Source organism: Thunnus albacares, chromosome 11 (assembly GCF_914725855.1).
Source record: "Thunnus albacares chromosome 11, fThuAlb1.1, whole genome shotgun sequence".
Taxonomy (NCBI): Eukaryota; Metazoa; Chordata; class Actinopteri; order Scombriformes; family Scombridae; genus Thunnus; species Thunnus albacares.
Window position 1 is genome coordinate 14,553,740 of NC_058116.1, and position 20,857 is coordinate 14,574,596.

The 20,857-nt window shown below is 41.2% G+C and overlaps 1 protein-coding gene across 1 annotated transcript in view; it reads left to right on the forward strand.

Moving 5' to 3' along the window:
• Window positions 1-1,547: 1,547 nt before the first annotated feature.
• The window catches only part of LOC122992155 (FERM, ARHGEF and pleckstrin domain-containing protein 1-like), a 51,132-nt gene continuing 31,822 nt past the window's right edge, over window positions 1,548-20,857 (forward strand). Inside the window, exons 1-2 of the mRNA XM_044365797.1 lie at window positions 1,548-1,830; window positions 5,213-5,418. Coding sequence (XP_044221732.1) covers window positions 5,239-5,418 — 180 coding nt within the window. The 5' untranslated portion in view covers window positions 1,548-1,830; window positions 5,213-5,238. The remainder of the gene's footprint in view (window positions 1,831-5,212; window positions 5,419-20,857) is intronic.

The following is a 20,857-nucleotide window of genomic DNA, read 5'->3' on the forward strand; positions in this document are numbered from 1 at the left end:
TGCAAATGAACAGGCCACACACACAATACCTTGTACACTGTACGCTCCAGTATCTTCTTCAGGATGTGACTCCACATCTCTGCATCATTCTGCAAACTAAATCCAGGCAGATGCTTATTTGACAGTGTTTGAAATGTGCTTCTGTATAATCACATGTATATATGTTCAACAGACAGGAGACTCTGCATTCCTTCATTCGACATGACTGTTTAGCTTGACTCACACACTGACTTCTGCCATTTAAAATCTCTGATGGAAAAAAAGTGATCAGTCTGGCAGAAATAGTCACAAAGCAAACTTTTAAGAGAGAAAATCAAACCCCACTGGGTCAGTTATTACAAGCTCATGCTTGTAACTTTGTTCAAACCTGCAGAACTAAGTGGGTACCAGATATGTGAAGCTGAACTTTAGGGAAACAAGACATCTCAAATATTTCCATTTTATGAAATGGTACAGTCATAAAAAAACACGAAATCTTGTGTTTTAATATTTCATTCTGTGTGAACATCATAAGGCTTCAATGCAGAGTCGGAACAAAGAATAAAACAAGAATAAAACTGTTTATGATACTGTCACATAGTTTGGAATAATATTTGATGATTTTAACAACCTTAAAGTTCATTAAGGGGAAATAAAAGGCAAAAACTGGGTGTTAACATTTTAACTTTGCATCATACAGAAATGGTACATATATAGATTTTGTCAGTCACTCAGTATTTCTATCTGATATATACAGTAGGTTATCCTCACAGGAAAGAAACTACAGCAGAAACAATAAATGTTAGGATATAATTGGAGGTCTTGAATACAATTAAAAATACATAGAATTTGCAATAAATTCAGGTTATGCTGACACCCTATAACATCCCACCCTGCAGACTGGGAAACCTCATGTCAAGTTAAATCAGAGGGGTCACAAGATGATAAAAGGGATGAAACAAAAAATATTGATGTGTTTTTTCTCAAATTTTTGCCTCGGGGCTCTAAGGAGGTTGAAGATGTCATGAAGTATCAGCCCACATGCTTAATATAACTATTTTCTCTCTCTCTCTTTTTTTAAAACTGGGGGTGCTGTTAAAAAACAGCAATTAAAAACAAAAGATAAATAAATAGAGATCATAAAACAGAGGGGAATAAAATGAAGTTACACAAAAATATAAACTGTCAGAAGTGAGATAATAAAACACAGAAACATATCAAACATTCATAAAAGCTTTCTGACAACAGAATGTTTTAAGAAGAGATTTCTAAAGACTGGTCACATTTGGTCACTAGCTGAGACCTGGGAATAACCAGCAGGGCCTCATCCACCCATCTTAGTGAACACCCAGGCACATAGGGGGTTAATAATAAGTCCTTGATGTAGGTTGGGGCAAGGCAATTTAATGCTTTCAAAGTGATAAGCAGAAGTTTAAAATCAATGTGCCAATGTACCGGAGTAATATGTTCATATCTCTTAGTGCCAGTTCAAATCCGGGAAGCAGCAGATAAAGGATGTCCCCACTTCCACCGCTAGATGGTGCTGTTGCTCCTCTGAGTCTCGGCGCTTCTGAGAAAGTGGAGGTGCTACACCTCCTTCATTGTCTGAGTAAAGGCACCGGGAGTGGATCCAATCCCGTCTCTGCCCTGCTCGCTCGCTCGCTCACTCAGTCGTCCGCCATGGCGACCGCAAAGAGCCTCCTCTCCGGTACGAGCAGCATCTGAAACTCAACCGGGTCTCTCTCTCTTTTTTATTTCTTCCACCACGGCTGTACGTGGATGTAATATCTCCTTTCAGCTGGGAAATACGTAACGTGTGGATAAACCCGCATTTCGAGAGAGAAGAGAGGGTAAGAAAAAGCCAAGTCCTCTCTGTGTGTGCTGTTAAGGGAAGTGATTCAACTTGTTTGAGGAGATTAGGGTTAAGTCCTGGGAGTATCTTTGCCGTATTGTTTTGTGATCCTGCGGGTTTTAGAGGGGAGGGAAATAACTATCACTGTGGGAAAATCTTCATATAAAGCCGGTTAACTGTCCTGTGTGTCCTCCGCTGTGCGTTATTGCGCAGATATACATTTTAGCTGTATGGATGTGCGCAAACGCTGCAGTCGCTTATGTAGCTGAAATGCTCCATGCTTGTGTGTGTGTGTGTGTGTATGTGACATTTAAATAAGCCAGATGTCTCCTGTAAATGTGCGTTTTTTTTCTATCTGGCACTTACAGTTTGCAGAGGCTGTCCAGGTAAGTCCATACGGTGCATTAATGTCACATGTACTAGCTGATCATGTCCTGAGGATTACAGCAGCCTGCTCTATTAACCTACATTGCATTAATGGTGTGAACACACTAGCAGACCGTATGAGGCGAGTCTACATGGAGGGAAGGACCTCACTTCACCATTTTCTGCACTATTTTCCTCAATCATCATTCATGCGGAGGCTTTTAAATGGCAGCCCGGCTCTGGTTACAACACGCATGCATCTTGCTTGGTTGTCATTCTTTTCACTTAATGAACAGATGTCATGTTGTCAATAATTCAGTGGGAACTTATAGTGATTCACGCCAATGCCAGCCACACCCAGGTATCAGTGTCTGGAGAGTGGTTTTGCTGAACACAGAGGAAATTGAGCCCTTTTTCTTTCAGTGTTTTGGGAGCTTGGCACAGGTAGACAGCTGGCTGTATCAGCCCCCGCCTCTGGCCATTCAGCTGTCACTAAAGGATTCCAGCTGTGCTGTGTTGGACCGCACTGAGGGGCCCTTGTGTGCCCCTGCACACAGAGGAACTACTGTTACAGCCCCCGAGACTCTGCAAACCAGCAGTCACAGCTCCATGTTACACACTTGTGGGGAATTTCAAGCAAACAAGTTCAAAGGCAGGGTGATTTACCCTGAGAAACACTGAGGGGTCTGTAAACGTCCCTCTGGTATAGTGTACTACGCCATGACACTCATGGCATTAGGAACAAGCTGCCAGCTGTGCAACTGGTGACTGTTTTGTGTGTTTGTCTGGACCTGAGTTACCTATTCATAGGAACACTCAGACCTGCACTCATGACTGGTTGATTCATGATCCCTGGTGCAGAGGAGGGTAAGTGTTGGTTGAAATAATCACTGCCTACTCTTTCACTGCCCTCTGATTCACTGGTGTTTTATTTGAAGGGTGTCTGGTTGCGCGGCATGCATGTGCAGGTCATAGAAGCCACGAATTTACATGAAACACTCGCCAATAATTGAGGCAAGGGCAGCTGAGTGGTGACGGTGTGAGGATTAAATGTCATAAATAACTGGCGCTTTTAAATGAAAAATATGCCTGTTTCCATTCACGCCCCTGGTGACCGCATTAGGTCTGGTTTCCATCAGCCCAAGGGAGCGTTTGTCTGTACTTAAGCTGGAAAACCCCAACATCTCGCACCCAGTGCTCTGTGATGACTGTGCACAGACTGGTGCAGATGATCAGAACATGCTCTTGTGGTTAAATGGTTAAATATGCTTATTGAATCCAAATCCTTATGAAGCATGTAGAATTGACCCAGCTTTAAACATTTTAAGTAACCAAAGTTCATCAAGAACTAAAACTCAACTTGATATTATAATATTTAAAAGTCAGGTAGATTTGTACAAGTTAAATGACAAATTGCTCTTTACTGGTTTTTAAAAGAGAGAAGATAAGTAGGCTACTCGATAGGAGATACATTTATCTTGGAGCTTCACAAATTTGGATACTTTGGAACCAGATCTGAAAAAGGAATCAGCTGCTGGAACACAACTCTAGTTATTACATCTGAAACAGTCATCTATCAAGCAGAAATGACTCCAAACACTTACTGGTTCAAGCTTAAATAAGAAAGATGTGGTAAGGTGTCTTTGTGAATTGAGTAGCCTATCTCTGTATTTAGACTATTGGTCGGACAAAACAAGCTAATTCAAGATTCTCTGGAGATTTATGACAATTTTCTGGCACGTTATAGGCTAAACGATTAACCTGTCTGAGTATTTTTGCAATTAATCAATACTAAGAATAATAGTTACTCGCAGCTCGACTTGTGGAGTCTTACTTTATTCCTCAAATCCACTCCAACTACAGTCTGCAGTGTTTCTCGGGAAACTTTTCTTGTGCCTGTCCTCAGCATCATGCAGACCATCATCAGACAGACACTCTGAATTTAGTGTATCCACTGTCCTTGGCCTATTTTACTCTGCACACTCTGCTGAATTACATTCTCCACTCCTTCGAAAATGCCTTATTCAGCTTCCAGCTTAAACTTGGCAGCAGTCATTCACCTCTGCGGCAGCTGAACAACTGCCCACTGGCCTCAACACTCTGATGAACCACTTGGTGAGTCTCGAGATGACATCAGCCAGCTGGAATGTGCAATGAAGAGAGAATTAAGCAGGACAAGAAGGGCCTTGGGGGATCTTGCTGTGTGGATACATGAGGGGGGTGGATAGTGGTCTGCGTGTGTGTCAACCAGGAATGAATGAGTCAACAACTTTGTCCAAACACAGTCCTTCACCTGGGAAAAACACAAAGAGTCATTCTGCAGATTATTCCAGGTTGTGCATGTTGACTTTGATTAACATATCAGATATCTGGATGCAGTATGGAAATGTGTGTATGGTTAACTATTCTATGCAAGTGTTTGGTTTATTTTTTGTAGTCGCAGCTGGATCTAATTAGATTCTGTACTGTTACTCTCCAAATTCACAACACATTCAATTCAGTGTCCTGGTACCTATTTGAATCGACGCCCATGAGACCAATTCAAACAATTAAATATATGTCTGTGTGTCTTTGGCCCTGCTGCTTTGCTTTTACGACTTTTTGTCATTTTATTGACTCTTTGATTTCACACTCAAGCCTCGTGATTCTTTTGTCAAATCAAATTAAGGCTGCCTGATTTGTGCTTCGAAATCAAGAACATGCTTAAGTCTTTTCTTTTTTTTTTTTTGTACAATAATTGGCTCTCCCACAGGCAACAATTATCAGCCATTAGTGGAGAGTGCAAATACCGAATTTGCAATTACTCTGTTAGTGTGACACAGAGGGTTGTGCAGCCTGTACTCCGGGCCCCGATGCATTACTGTGCCACTGATACTCTGTAAGAGGATGTTTCTTACAAGTTAGATCCATTTTTTGCAACTACTCTAACTATTATACTTGTGTTCACATGCATGCAGCGGCAAATGTAAAAGTGCATGTATGTGTGTTCCTGACTTTTCTGTCTTGGCCTCTGTGCAGGGCAGTGAGCAGCGCAGTGCATCATGGCAGAACCAGAGCTAGAGCCAATGGCCTCTGGAGCAGGGCCGCGTCTCGGAGCCCCGGAGACTCTTGGCATCAGTACGTTGGACCCCGGGCACAGACCGCCAGCCATGCCCCCCGGACGACACGTCACCATCAGGGTCCGTATGTTAGATGACACGGAGGAGCTCTTTGACATCTCGGTGAGTTGTTAATCCCTTCTTGCACAGGCACGTTTCTCTGTGGGATTTTGACTCTTAGTAGCCAAGAAACATTTTCCGTTTTCACCATTGCAGCAGCAGCAGCAGCCTGGTAACAGGTTGGCATGGCAACTGCATGATGGTAAGTTGTTGAATTCATAGATGAAACCAGAGGGATCTTTTTCCTTTCCTTCCAGTTTATTGTGGTGGTCTTTTCCGTCTGATCTCTGCTTCCGCTGAAACTGTCTGAAACGTTCTCTACTGCTACTTTGTCTATTAAAACACTGGTTTCATTTCCACTGTGACCTCCTGACTCTGAGGACTGAGGACATGAAAGGACACACTCCTGCTCTCTTATGTAGTGAATACAGGCAGGAAGACAATTATACCTCTTAATGTCTTTCAATGAGCAGAGCTGCCATATAAATCCCATTCATGATCTCAGGATTTAGAGGATTAAGTTTCTCATCACAGATCTAAATTTAGACATACTGGTATCAGCCATTTGCACAGGTAATGAAAAATGTTGCTATAATTAGGTACTGATTGAAAATGACCTATTTATTATATACTTATAATACTTAAAATCCAAAATAAAGACATTGTAAGTTACACAAACTGAATTTGTAGACATAAAGCAGACAATTTGCAGATATCATCCCAACTCTTGTAATTTTGCTTTTACTAACTAAAGGGTTAGACTGGTGTTTTCCCACAAAAAGACCAAACCGAAAGTGAAATTCTTCTTCTAACTGGTATTACCTGTTTAGCCAAAACTGGATGTAGATTATTCCTTTGTGCCATAGACCTCCATTACTGTCCAAAAACTATTAAAAACACATAAATAAACCACAGTGTTGCACTGAGTGACATGTACCTCAGTTTGAGTCATAACCACATACATTGTCCTACTGCCATACATGCTCACTAGTTGTGTAATCATTTGCAGCTGTGTCCAGAACACATGCACTATTTACTCCTGTTTGAGTACTGTCTGCTAAAAAACTACAGTGCCCAGCTGTTTTCAGAATTACTGAGCCTTTTTACAAGAAAATATAATGAACATTTGAAAAAATAGTCTTCATTAAGAACTAATGGGCTGAGAAAACAAGTAGTACATACAGAGTAGGTAAGTTGTATCAAGAGACGCATAAACGATTTGTTGACAGTGAGAAAGAGGCAGAATGACACCAGTTTTATCCCTTAAGCAGATGAGATCATGTTGGGATATATGCCACACATTTCCCCCTGCATTCCTTTGAATTTGTGGTGTTTTGGTAAGATGTCCTCAGACCTTGATTTAATGGCAGAGACGTCGGGGTGGAGTAAGTGAAAAGACTGTTATTTGTCTTAGAATAGAAGAACCAGCCATATTCTGTGACCACAAGCCTTCTTGCCTGGAATAGAGGAGCGAGATGAGCAGATAGTGGAAAGTGGAAAGTGGTGATGGAGAGAAACAGATAGAGCGGCAGGCACAGAGGAGCCGTTTAATGTGTATGAATGGGGCTTGGCAGTAAAGTTGCTGAGTATTACTGACAGTTAGTGAGTGTGCAGTGCGGGCTGGATGTGTCCTCCTGGCTGTTTCCCAAGGCATATGGGTAAATGTTGTTCCTTAAGCAGGCAGCGGAGCTCCCTGTGCATGACTGCTAATCTTTCTAGTGGTATCATGTGTTGTATTTAATACTTATGGTTCACTAGATTCACAGTAAGATCCCGTTTGATTGCCCTCATTTAACCCATGTTATTTTGTGTGTACTTTGGGTTAGATGAGGCATTAAAGCCTGATTTGTTTTACCTCATCCCCACATTTTTTGGGACTATTCAGCTCCACAGTGTTGTTAGGACAGCATGCTTGTGCGCTCCCTTTGGCTTTTTCTTTTCTTAGGTTAGAACAGTCAGTTTACCAATACCAGCCTTTAAGAAGTGAATATCATCCAGCCAGTGATTCTTAGCTCTAATACGAGGCAGAGCTGCAACAATTAGTTGATTAATCGATAAACAGAAAATGAATCGGCAACTATTTTGATAGTTGAATAATGGTTTTAGTCATTTTTGAGTAGAAATGTCAAATATTCTAAAACACTCCAATTTTGAAGCTTTTCTGTGTCATATATGACAGTAAGCTGAATTTCTTTGTGTTTTGGACTGTGTTTTTGACATTTGAAAGGCATTTTTCAATATTGTCTGACATTTTAAACAAAACGCTTGAACGATTTATCAAGAAATAAAGGGTAAGTAAAATAAGTAGTTTACATGTTGGAGGTTTGCTGGTTGTCTGCAGCTCTTCATTAAACATCATCATCACTATGGCTGTTTCTGCTTGTACTATTCCTCCCTGCATTATTTCTAACTGATTCCCTGAACAATAGCTCCAAATATCTCAATAATTTGTTGTTGACCAGTTTTTAGTGGTACTAACAAAACTTTGGTGAGGATCATGTTTCATTTCCAGTAAATTCTTCACAATAAGTCTCCCATTATGAAGTCATTTAAAAGGAAATGTTGGGTTTGCATCGGTGGCAACTTAACATGACTTATATATGGCTGCCCCTTGGCAGGCTTCTGGAAGTCGGCCAATCAGAACAGAGTGGGCTCATTGGGACGGGGGTTTAAAGAGGCAGGAGCTAAGACTGCCTGTTAAGAGACAGAGGCTGAACTGAGGGGTTACATAAGGGGTCAGTATGAGATAAATAAGGAGTTTTTTAAACTGTGAATCATAGAAAACTACTCTAGTGAAGTCCACAAATAAAAAATATAGAACTAGATATGTGCATGATAGGTATGTACGTGAAGTAGAGGTTTTCTACTAAAATTGTTATTGGTTCTATAAACACATTGATTCTTTGTACTTTTTGACTTGAAACATGAGATTTGTATATATACAACAGTTTCAGGCTAGTCTGTCTTCTTTGTAGCCTGTATCAGGTTTCATACAGTTTAATACCCATAAAAAGAAACACCATAGTGAGATACCTGTGTTGTTTTTGAATAAATGCTGCATAGGATATGATCCTAGCCCTTAGGCCATGACTACTAAGTTGACACTCTTGTGGAAGTACAGTAGCAGGGCCATGATGTTGTCACTGAGTTAGATAGAGCTTTTGTCACTGCTCTGCTGAAACAAGCTGGAGATGCTGCTCAGGAGAGGGTAACAAAAGGCCCCCGCTAACAGAAAGCTGTATTCAATGCTCAATTGAACACACATTATAGCCTCTATCTCAAGTCAGCACTTGAGATAAAAAACTCAGCAGGCTTGATATTTTGCCCCGATGTGTCAAAGGAGTTCATTTTCCTCAGTCATAGACTCACACTCAGGGTGGAAAGATCTGTTTTCCTCTTGAAAAAAAATGATGGAAAACTGGAAAAAAAAAATGTTTTTTTCACAATTCACAATTGTTCTCTGTCTTGGATTGTGTAAAAATGTTTTCTATTACCGGGTGCTTCAAGATTCAAAAGACAGAATGGATATATTTTGCAACAGAAGTATCTAGTTGCTGAAAAGGAGTCCACTTTGAAGGCATCGATAACTCACAAGAATTTGGCTTGGCAAGGACATTTGGAGGCAGGGAGTGAGTTGCTGAATTTTAGCTGTAACTTTTGTTTTACCCAGTTTCAACTCAAAAATCTGATTTTTTTTTTTGGGTCCAGCTGAGGCAGGGATTACAAAAACATACGTCAACTTGGCTCAGATCCTGCTGATATTAATCTTTCCCCCGCAGCAGTGAAGTGAGATAACTGTATGGTCCACAAAACACATTTGTCAAGCAATTATCTAGTCTTTTATGTCATGAGAGGAACACAGAGTATTGTTTGAGACATGGTTCATCCCGGATGATGTTCTAGTCAAAGTGACTCAGGGCAGGAATATTTTATGTGTCTCTTTAAGAAAACATAAAACCTCCAACCTCCTCCTATACCTGATACTGAAGGCTTCAGTTACTGTTCCTCTGATTCAGAGGGTCAAGTTTCCACCTCAGCGGGCAGAGTATCAGATGTTTGAGAAACAAAAAGGGGCCATCTAGCCATCTCGTGGGTCACATACCATGCTGTGGCCTACTTAGCATACTTGCTGTGAACACACTTGTGTCAATGCTGATGATGTTCGACTGCACAAAACCTGGACAACAGCAGATTGGCACTGATCAGACGGCACACTTAAGCTAAAATATCAGTCTTGTTCCACCTTTTCATTATTTGTGTCTCATGGAGTTATTTAAAAATGAAACTGGACGGCTTCTGTCCATTTTGCTCATGCGAGTTCAGTAGAGCAGGAAATCCAGACTGCAGCCTCCAGTCTGTCCTGCAGTCCTTAGGCTAACATAGACTGACGCAGTCTGTGCTGATGTTTTGACGTTTATATTTGCTGATGGCTGGTGGAAGCTCTGCAGAAGTTGCCTGTGAGGAGGGTGATTGCAGTGTGGATTTAGGAGGTGGGGGATGGGATGGTGAAGGCAGAGCAGAGAGTCATGCTCATTCCTGTGAATGAAGGAAGCAGCCAGGCTCCATTAGCCAAACCTTACTGGTAGAATACCAACGAATACAACCTAACATGGAATATTCCACTTTCTATGTAATACTGGTGGTAGAAATTCAGACACACACTTATCCCTTTTTTTTCTCTCTCTCATGTTGCACTAGTACTTCTGTTCTTCATCTCTTACTATAATGAGCCACTGAGGACTGCTATCTGTCCTCTCCAGCCATCACTTTGTCCATTACAGTTACGGGACAGCCCCTGCAATAGGCTGCTGAGCAGGGAAAAATCCTGAACTTGTTAATTACAAACCTCTTCCTCTCTTTGTATTTTCATTTGCTTTCCATACGAGATTTGAAGAGATTTTTACACAGCACAGTCTCATTAGACTAAAATATATTACTTTTTGCTTTGCTAATTACCGATGAAGTCAACAGCAAATTAAAAAATGCACAGAAGTGAAACCAGTTTTTACACATTCACTGACCGTGCAGAACATAGAGCAAAAATGTTCTCAGTACTGTTTTCTGAGCACAGCACGTAATAGGTGGGGAGCATCAGAGCGGTATTGTGGGGGGCTTTGATGCTCTCAGCAGCAGCTTTTGATCAGCAAGTTCAGATTACAAATCAGCGGATAAAGATGAACACGTTTTTGGACGCCACTCTTAGCTGTGTTTGCACTCAGTTGACCTCTGATAATCCATCATTATAACAAATTATACTGTGATCCGTCTAAAGATACTAGAAAACACTGAAACTAGCCCTCTCCCCACACTCGACCGCAGCGGGTCTTAGGTCAGCTTGTTGACTCACAATGATATTAGCTACAGAGTTCATGTGACAGGGTGTAATTCATCTTTTACTGAGAATCAGACTGTGCTGTCCGTGAACTCGATGCTTCATCCCCAAGATCAATAGTTTATCACTACCGTTTCTGACATTTTTCAAAGCAAAGTAGATCCAGAGATGTGCACATGAGTGAGATTTGAAGTGAAGTTACCACAAATCTGCCACTGACTGAATTTTATATTTGGCCATAGAGGAGGCATCTGATGCTTTTTCATTCTCCCCGTTCCCATAACTAAAGCATGTTTACAGCCAGAAACTGGGCAAAGAAACCAGGGCAGCAGGGACCACCCAGGCTAAAAGGGGGCCACGCTACAAAAGGAAGGACCTCCAAGCTTTAAAGCATGACTCTCACACCAGTCCAGAGGGCTTACCATCATCCCAACACTCGACACTCTTTCCCCCCATATGCTGTCACCCATTTATTGTGATGGGAAGCAATTAGAGCAGCCTCAGTGTGCCTTGTTGTCAGCTGAATGGCAATGAGGTCCTGACTTAATGAGAAAAACATGATGAAGGGCTTCTTTCAGCTCTGTCTTCAACAGCTTCAGTGTGATTGTCCAATGACTGACTAAGCTATACTGAAGAAGAGCTGAGGTGTTACTGCAGGACTGTTTCCACCTGTGGATCAATGCCCAGATTCACACAGAGACTCAGCTATTAGAGGTGCATCAATACCTTTTTTCTAAGCGCCAATTTGAATACCAATTACTTCATTAATTGCACTGGCTAATGCAGAGTACTTATCAAATTTGACACCCATTCCATTGTCATTAGTATGCAATACAATTAATTAATTACACAAATCTGTGTTTCAGTTATGTTTTCAGTCTCACAATGTAAATCATCTACACACCACAACAGAAAAAGCTTATTCTTAGTTAGGATAGACATAAAGGAGCTCTAAAACCAATACTGAAGCTACAACAGCTGAAATGATTAATCAATTAATTGATTACAATAGATAGTTGACAGAAAATTACTGTTTTGGTTTTCCAGCTTCTCAATTGTGAGGATTTGCTGCTTTCCTTTAGATTGAATACATTTTGGCTTTGGACTGTTGGTCAAATGAAAATATAATTTGATGGCATCAAGTTGGACTTAAAGAAATTATGATCATAATTTTTTTTGCTATTTTCAAGCATTTTATAGATCAAACTATAATAGATTAAATGAGAAAATAATCAGCAGATTAGTCAATAATGAAAATCATCAATCATCATGAAATCATTACTTGCAATGAATGCAACACTATCAGGGATTTATGGGAATATCGTGCTTGTAAGAGTAAATGCTAGTCTGTTTATCATGCGATAGATTCATATATAAACCATATATTCTTCCATTTTTGCTGGTCTTTTAGTTTTTATTTAAATCACGAGATTAGCTATGTCAACTTTTTATTTTTTTTTAAGCAGTTTGTATTTTAAGAAGGGAAATCACCCCTTGTTAGCGAGCAATTGTTGGTATTTTGTTTGTTTTCTCTGTTACTGGGAAGTTTTAATCTTGTAATGAGAGGCTTAAACACTAACTGTCAGTCGGTATGCAATCCAAGCTCACATATATGTGAAGAAAAAGAAGAATTTCGTCTTCGTCTTCTGCAACATTGCTTCTGCACGGTGAGACATGTTGGCATAATTGAAATTCAAACCGCATATTATTTGTGAACGTTACAGACCCCCAAAGGTTCTCAGTATCTCATGTTTCATGTTGTGTATTTTCAAGTATGACATGTCGACTGTTAAGGAAGGCAGAGCTCAGAGGGAGGGGGACAGTCTAGTCTCGAAGCAGTGTACTAAATCCTGTTAAACTCAGAGCTGTGGTGGGGACACGGTCTGCTTCTCCAGCCTCACAGCGCTTGAGGGGGAGAACTGACAGAGGTGGTGGTTAAATGATTTGGGCTCAGAGGACGATTTGGCACCAATATTTCTTGATGAGTTTTCATTGGCCAAATATGAGTACAAATGGGATTCGATTGGCTGTTGCAGTATTCGGGAGAAGGGGGCAACAGCTAAACAGCCCAAAGCCAAAAATCTATCTACCTTTTACACCATGTCAATGGGTTTTCTAAAGAATAGTAGACACACACGTCCAATAAACTTCAAACAGGTGCTGGACCAAAGAAACAGTATAACAAAGAAAGATGAAGACTGTAGATCCCTGAAGAAGAGCATGTAGCTCGAAATGTCACTGGTGGATATCTAAATAAACTGCATCTAAGGGAGCTACAGTGTGCGGACCTTCATCTTTCTTTGTTACAGTGAGTTTTCTAAACCCATTACTGTCACTCCCCCATTCTCTAATAAGAGTCATGCACGAGTAACCGTAAGATCTATTTAGATTAACTGTGCTGTGACTCTTGCATTCCTCTAATGTAGACGGTCGGTTTTAGGTTCATATAGTGTGACTGTTGTGGAGACTGAATTTTAAAGGCTAATTTTACGGAGCTATGGGATTAAACCAGTAGAGAGATGCATGAAGATGGTGACCATGGCAATCTCCCCCTCCCCCCTTAGAGTGAGCTTGAAAGTTGTGAAGGAAAGGATTGTTAGAGACAGTGTACAGATAAATAGCGCCTCTGATTTTTATCTCCCATGTCACCCGGGAAAGTGTTTGCAGCCTGGCTTGGGAGACAATCAGAGGGAGGCCTTGATACAGCAGGGAGGTTGGGAATTACTAGCATCCAGACGTCTGATGTTCGTCACTGCTGTCTGTTCTGCTAACACATTGCATTTGTTCACTTTTGGAAGTCTTAAAATAGATAAAATTGTTGTTTCTGCTCTTAAAGACACTCGCATTGTTCCAGCCTTTTTTAAATATATTGTAATTCTGTCTTAGAAAACACTTGCAGCTGCTTAATGTGGCTTCCTGCCATTGGAAAGAATTTGCCATTTACCATCTTATCCCTCTGCTGCTGGAAAGCACCTTGTTGGCACGACTACCACAGCCTTTGAGCTCTATATTCCCTCTGATGTGCCAGCTTGGATTCTAAGATGATGCTCTCTCTGTGAACATACATACATTGCTATGAATTTCGTCTCTATACGAGTTCATCTTTGAAAGGCCACATGGAATCATGCCGGTCGACGTGTGGGTTGCCATGGCTACACATAGAGGTGGATGAGGAGCGTCTGAGCCGGTTGCCGCGTTGCAGAGTTCTGTCTTCCCCTGATATCTGCCGGGGAGGAGGGGAGGCTGGAGGATGGTGGGGATGGGGGGGTTGCGGGGGGCGAGGGGGGGGGGGGGGGGGGGGGGGCGTCTTCATGCAGAGCATTAATGTGAGTGTAGCGCGCTAGCATGGGGATACGCTGCTGCACACCAATTATGACTAACATATTCAGGAGACACAGCCCACCTCGCTGAGTGCTGTGGTTACGTGTGCGAGTTGCTTTTTTTGTATTCAAATCCCCTGACTGCAAATATGACTGACAATAAGTTTTGAGGGATTATTAGCTCATCTTGGTTTCATTACTGATTGACCCAGTTTCCCCTGAAAGATGGTATTGTGTTTGAGATGGCAAGGATTTGGGGAGGGAGGGGGTTATATGCTCTGTGTCACCATAAAAACAAAATGGAAAATTTGTGTGTTTGTGTTGAGCTAATGTTGAGTCTTTTTCTGATTTTTTTTTTTTCTCTCTGGTGAAAGGTACAAATTGAGGCTGTAATGTGATCATGTCATTCAGGCCATCATTCTTGCACTGACTGTCTGCTGTCTGCCAGAAAATATTCTCATACTTTCCTTACATGAACTCTGAACCCTTGGTTGCCTTTCTCTCGTGGCATGAAATTGAAATCCCGCAGCGGGATGTAAGGGGGGTGGTGGTTGTTTTCCCACGTACGGCCATCTTCCTCCCTCACATCCTGAAATGTAATTGGGTTGTGGAGGATGAGAGCCACAGGAGATGAGCAACAGTGGGAATTATGTGGTGGCTGATGGCTGAGAATACTAACATGCTAGAGAATGAAGGAAGCCACATTTTGATTTGAGTTGTAAAGATAAACGCCATTTTCATCACATCACTTTACTGAATCATCTACTTCAGTGATTCCAAAACAGGGGTACTTGTATGGAAGCAGGTAACTCTGCAGTTATTAGGGGGGTAACTGGAAAGATTATGGAGTAGCTCAGCTAATTAAAAAAACAATGAAAAATATAAAAACATTTTGAAGGAAAATCAAAGGGAATTGTGTTAATTCTGATATTTAGTACATTTATTTATTACTAATTGTATTGCCACAATAACTGCTTACCTTCCAGCTTCAATAGGCAGACTGCCTCAAATTAGCAGTGCTGCAACTATCAGTTGATTAAGTGATTAGTTGATTGACACAAAAAGCAAAAATGCCAAAAAAAATTGCTGGTTTATGTTGAAATAGCTTCTTAAATGTGAAGATTTAATGCTTTTCTTTGTTGCACATGATGGTAAACTGAATATCTTTAGGTTTTGGACTGTTAGTCACACAAAAGAAGGCCTTTAGAAGAGGTCACCTTGGACTGTAGGGAACTATAACTGAGATTTTTCACTATTTTCTGGCATTTTATGGACAAGACAATTAACTGATTAATCAAGAAAATAATTGGTAAATTAATCAATAATGAAAATAATCTTTAGTTACAGCTCTACAAATTAGTTAGAAACTTTGCAAAAAAAAAAAAATCAAAATGGAAAGCTAAAAGTGAAACGTCCAACTTCTGCCACTCCAGATGGTAGTGGTATAACTTGATCAAACCTACTGAAAAAGTAAAATGTGAACAACACTCCACAAAGGCCCTTCCATTTATCAAAGGGATACAGCGAAGGGGTAGTTGAGTACATCTGACAAGGTTGTGAGGCAATGTCGAACAAAAAAGGTTGGGAACCACTGCTGTACAACAGTATTTGTAGTTTAGTGGACACACCAGTTTAACTGTGTGAAATAATGATCATCTGTCAACAGCCTGGGTTTTCCCAGATTGTAAGAAGACTGGAATACACTGGTGTAAATACTGCAAGTGAAACACAAGCTGTTATGTAGCCTGTGTATTGTGGTTGTATTGATGAAAACAGAACTGTATCTGTCCGTGAGACATGTATGAGATGGACGACTGAAAAATACGACTGAAATGCCTCCCGTGTAGCTACTGGGATATTCTTAACAGCATGCTGCACTTAGATGTCCACCATGCATCTGTAACAAAATGCTGTGATTCATCTTCAGAAATATTTGTTACATCTTTCCTGTGAGAGATACTGAAACTTAAAGAAAACCACTTTTTAGGAGAATGTGGAACAATTGACCATTGTTTGAATAGGAAATACTTTCATTATGTGTCTGCTCTCCATTTCCCATAAAGACTCGTCACAAGCAAACTGCTATAAACACAGCTATTGTAGTACGATTCATGGCGTGACAATCCTACCTAGAAACCCCATTTACTTTGCATCATTCATGCCGTTTCTTGGAAGGACAGACTGAAAGAGCTACTGATGAAAGCTGTCAGGTTACATCTGACGAACATTATGCTGCATTGCTTTCTATACTGTGCACAGGTGCTTTGGGAAAAAGCGATGCCTGTATAATAAGTCTTTCTTGTTCCTATGGTAACCAAGATGGGTGTCTCTTTGTGGAAGATCCTCATGTTTGTTTGGTTCAGACAGCTGTGAAGCGCCAGTCGACTCTATCTGCCTGCGTGACCGTTTGCTTGTGTCAATTCACAAAGAAAGGACGAGACGTACGCGAATGTTACCTGTGATCTCTTTTGTTGGGTTTTATGACGGATGCATGAACGTGGATCCTCTGACTTTTCATGCCCATGCACATGCATTATTCCATTGAATGTTACCCTTTGATGACAGCTTTCTGATCCTTTTATTAAGCCCTTAAACTGTGGAGCTGTATCCCACTGACTGTAGCAGCAGGATTGGTAGACATCATAGTACATGATGGGTGTGGCTATGGTGCTGCTCCTAGCCATCTACCCTTTCTCTGTGATGTCCCCCAGGACTCAAATAAAGGGCGAAATCCTCGTGGGAACCGGTACGCCTCAGCTGCACAGCAGCTTCACAGCACCGCTGCCCCTCTTCAATGAATTATGAATTTCTCATTGAGATACAGAGGCCTAATTAATATGCTAGAACCGATAGCAGTGTAATATCATGGGATTATTCTTATCCTGTAGTGCCTTCTTTTACCTTGAGTGCTCTGGCCTCACCTTTTCTGCTCTCGTCTCCTGAACCGTCCTCATCTGTTAGAAAGTTATCAGGCTGTGCTGCTTCTGCTGCGGCACATATGCCGCTCTCTCCTTTTTGCATGTTATTTCCTGCCACGCTTCAGCTGTAATTAAAACAGAAACTGCCGCATTTCTGGATGCGTTTTTCGGTCAGTGCTGTAGCTTTTGCCTACAGTGAAGTCACTCCCTTGATGCTTGACATGTTGCATATCAGAATTCCTTTGTACCTGTGCAGCTGAGTCTGCCTCCCACTGCTGCTTGGCGGTAATTGAATTTGGGGTCTCTTGGGCAGATAGAGGAGATGTGTGGGAGGGAGAGTGAGGATGAATGAAGCACAGATTGAAGGAGGGGCATCAGAGAGTGTGTGTGTGTGTGTGTGAGAGAGAGAGAGGGAAAAGAGAGAGGAAAATCTCAAACCAGTTGCCCCAGCTGCACATATGCCTCCTGGAAAGATATTGACCTGACATCACTACCCCCCCCGCCCCCCACCATTATTAAAGTGGGAACTGTTGCATAAGCTACCAGGGAGAAAACCAGTAGAATCATCTGTCCAGGGGCAACAGCACACCCAAGACTCACATAGCTTTACTCAGGTTTTCTCTGTACTCTTATGGCATGATTGGGCTTCTTTTTTAAGCTTTAGACCTTAGCTTTAGAACTGTTGAGCTTTTCTCTGGCTGTTTCTATTGAAAAGTGATGCGCGGAAGTTCAGCTCTAAAAGAGTCAAAGCTCTTGTCAATGGGTGTCAGTGTGGGAATGCCCCTTAATAGATATCAAAGGATTTGTCCCAGGGGACGTCCGCTTTCACAAAACCAGTGGGGGTTGGTCTGTTCTGGTTGTTTCAGTTCTCCGGAGTGCTTCAGAGTATCTGTCATTGCCAGGGTTTGTAGCATAGATAGCTGTTGTCAAAGTCATAGTCTGTTTAGCGTCCTTGTTAGCCAAAGAGGGTCAGCCATGTTAAGTGCTGACACCCTGTGTTCAGTGTACACTGTGGAGCTCACTTTACGGTTTGGGATGATTATATTTCATTTTAAAGCACAATGTGATCATGGTATTATACTGTGCACAGGTTGGATTTCTTGTGGGGCTAATCATCTGTATACATGAATAATCTGCAGATATTTTTGTATTTTTAGAGTAGTAGGATTAGGGATTGGCAGTCTAATCATCTTGTTTTTACGTTTCTGTTGGAGACACTGGTCTGTGGTTTTAATGTGATTCGCTCATCTTATTTCATTTAAACCTATTACAGAGTAATGTTGTCAGGGTGCTCATTCACGTAAGCTTATTTGACCTTTCTACAGAGAAGCAGCATGGAAGCGTTTAGCCTAATACAGATATATTTGGTTAGTTAACTTACATTCAAATGACTGCGATGTAAGTGAAGTGATAACACTGCACAACGTAATGTGAACCATGTGCTTTGAGTTTGTCAAAGTGTTGCTGCTGAGTAACCAATAGTAGGGAGTTTTTTTTAAAATTGTGTTATCCCATGTTGTGCTTTTGTTAATTATCGCAAATATGGACACAACACACTGAAGGAGAGGAGAGAGACGACAAAAACAACAAAGATCAGAGACATGGGTCATGGATCAAGTATTAAAGCAATCAGATGAACAAAAGATGTTATTTTTGAAAGTGAAATATTTTAAATCTGTCAAATTTGATCAAGAACACAACACAAAGGTTAAATGTGAAGGCACTGTATCCATGTCAGGATCTGGGACAAATAATTCCACAGAGGTGATTGGTTAGTAGGCCAGGCTAATGATTATTTTCATTATCAATTAATCTGTCGATAGTTGTTGGTCCATAAAATGTCAGAAAATGGTGAAAAATCTTGATCACTGTTTCCCAAAGCCCAAGGGGACATCCTCGAATGTCTTATTTTGTCCCCTCTAACAGTCCATAACCGAAAGATATTCATTTTACTATATAGAAGACTAAATAAACCAGAAAATATTCACATTTGAGAAGCTGGAATCAGAGAATCTCTTAAAAATGATTCCAAACAATTAATTTATTATCAAAGTAGATTGCAGTTAATTCAATAGTTGGCAACTAATCGATTAATCAAACTAATGGTTGCAGTTCTACACATTTTTGATCCGATCCTCTGAGCTGTACTTCAAGAGCCAGGTAACCATAATGCATACTGTAGGTTACCATGGAGATCTTCCCAGTCAAAAAGTGAGCCAGCATTGTGAGACTACAAGCCAAGGTTGGACCCAGCGTTGACTTGCTAACCTCACTTGATAAGACCAACCCCCTAGACCTGCATTTGAACCCAAAACACTTGAATGGGCACACTGCTGATGCTTTAAACCTCTTACATGCAGAAACACTCATGTTCACTTCTCATCTATTGTTTATATGTTGTTAAATTAGTCAGAGTGGGTTGTTTCAGTCTCTGAGAGCCCCTTAAACCTCAACACTAAAGCAAGAGTCCAATGCACCCGTTTCCTGAGCCAGATTTGTGAAGGTGTCACATCTTTTCTACTCGGCTTAAGTCCCACTGACCTTACAGCATGTAGAAATGGTGTTGGGTGTGCTTGAGAAGCCTTGAACAGGGTGTGGTGTTTGCACCCTATGTATTTTAGCTTCCAAAAACCTTGGTTATGGTCACATTTAATTATAACGTTATCAGACGGAGAAATGGAGCTAAACACTCTGCCACTAAATGCAGAGCACACATATATAATGATTAAAATGGCAACATTTATGTGGAGATAATTACTCACTATTTAGTCTTAAACACATGTTTCCATCCTGCTCCAGATGATTCCACTATATATACACACACACATGTATATATATGTATATATAAATATATATGTATATATATACATTTTTTTTCCCTCAGAGATTAGGAATCACATTTTTCTTATGTTGCCATGGTTACTGGTCTTGCTCTGTCTACCAGTGGAGAGGAATTGGTATTCTGTAGTCACAGAGGCCTAAATTCCGTCTGGACCCAGTGGCCTGCAGACATGGAGCAACAGCTGCCTTCGTTGAGGCTGCGCCTATCTTGCATTTGTTTGCCGCCTGGTGTTTGTGCCCCAGTTCTCCACCGACAACCTTAAATGTGAGATTTCACCCCAGGACAGCGTCCGCATTTGTCATGCAGTGGAAAACGGGTGCTAATTTTCTTGCTGCAGGTTGTTTCTCGCAGAGGGCTGAAGGTTAAAACTGTGCTGCATTAAAATGTGATGTATAATGCTGCACTGAATGTTAAGTGTCAAAATTACTTGGCATCTGCACCAAACCGTTCAGGTAAGTGCCTCAGAATGTTTCTGAACCCTATATTTCTCAATGCAAGTCTCCTACTGTACCATCAAGCTTAGTGCTTTACTTGAGTGCCGCTCAGTTGCACACATACGTCGACACCTCTTCTATGTCAAACTGCAGTCGAACCAAACAGAGGAAAAACACAACAGCAACACAAAGTGAGATATTTTTTATGAAATCATCTCATTTTTATACAGACAGTCATGGTTCCCAGATGAATGCCACTGATTTTTGTGATCTTAACTTTTCCCTTTAGTGCCACCACGAGGTTGACATTTGTGGTTTTGAGTTAAATGTCTTGACAGCTATTGGAGAGAGAGAGAGAGGTGGAAGTGAAGGAAGAGCCTTTTATAGCTGGGTGCCATTGATTGGAGCCAAGCATTGGTCACCGTGGCCTCAAAAAAGTCTCAGAAGTACAAATCTGTCTCGATTGGAGCATCAATACGGTGGCTGTGTATGTGTGTGTCTCATTAATGTGTTTTTTGCTGTCTCATCCGGTGTGTGCCCAGAGACACTAAGACACTAGTTTCTACAGTCTAATGAACTCATAATTAAAATTCAGTCGGCGTCTTACTGTACACATCAGCGGCGGTTGTTTCAAACAGAAAGTGCTTTCCTGGCTG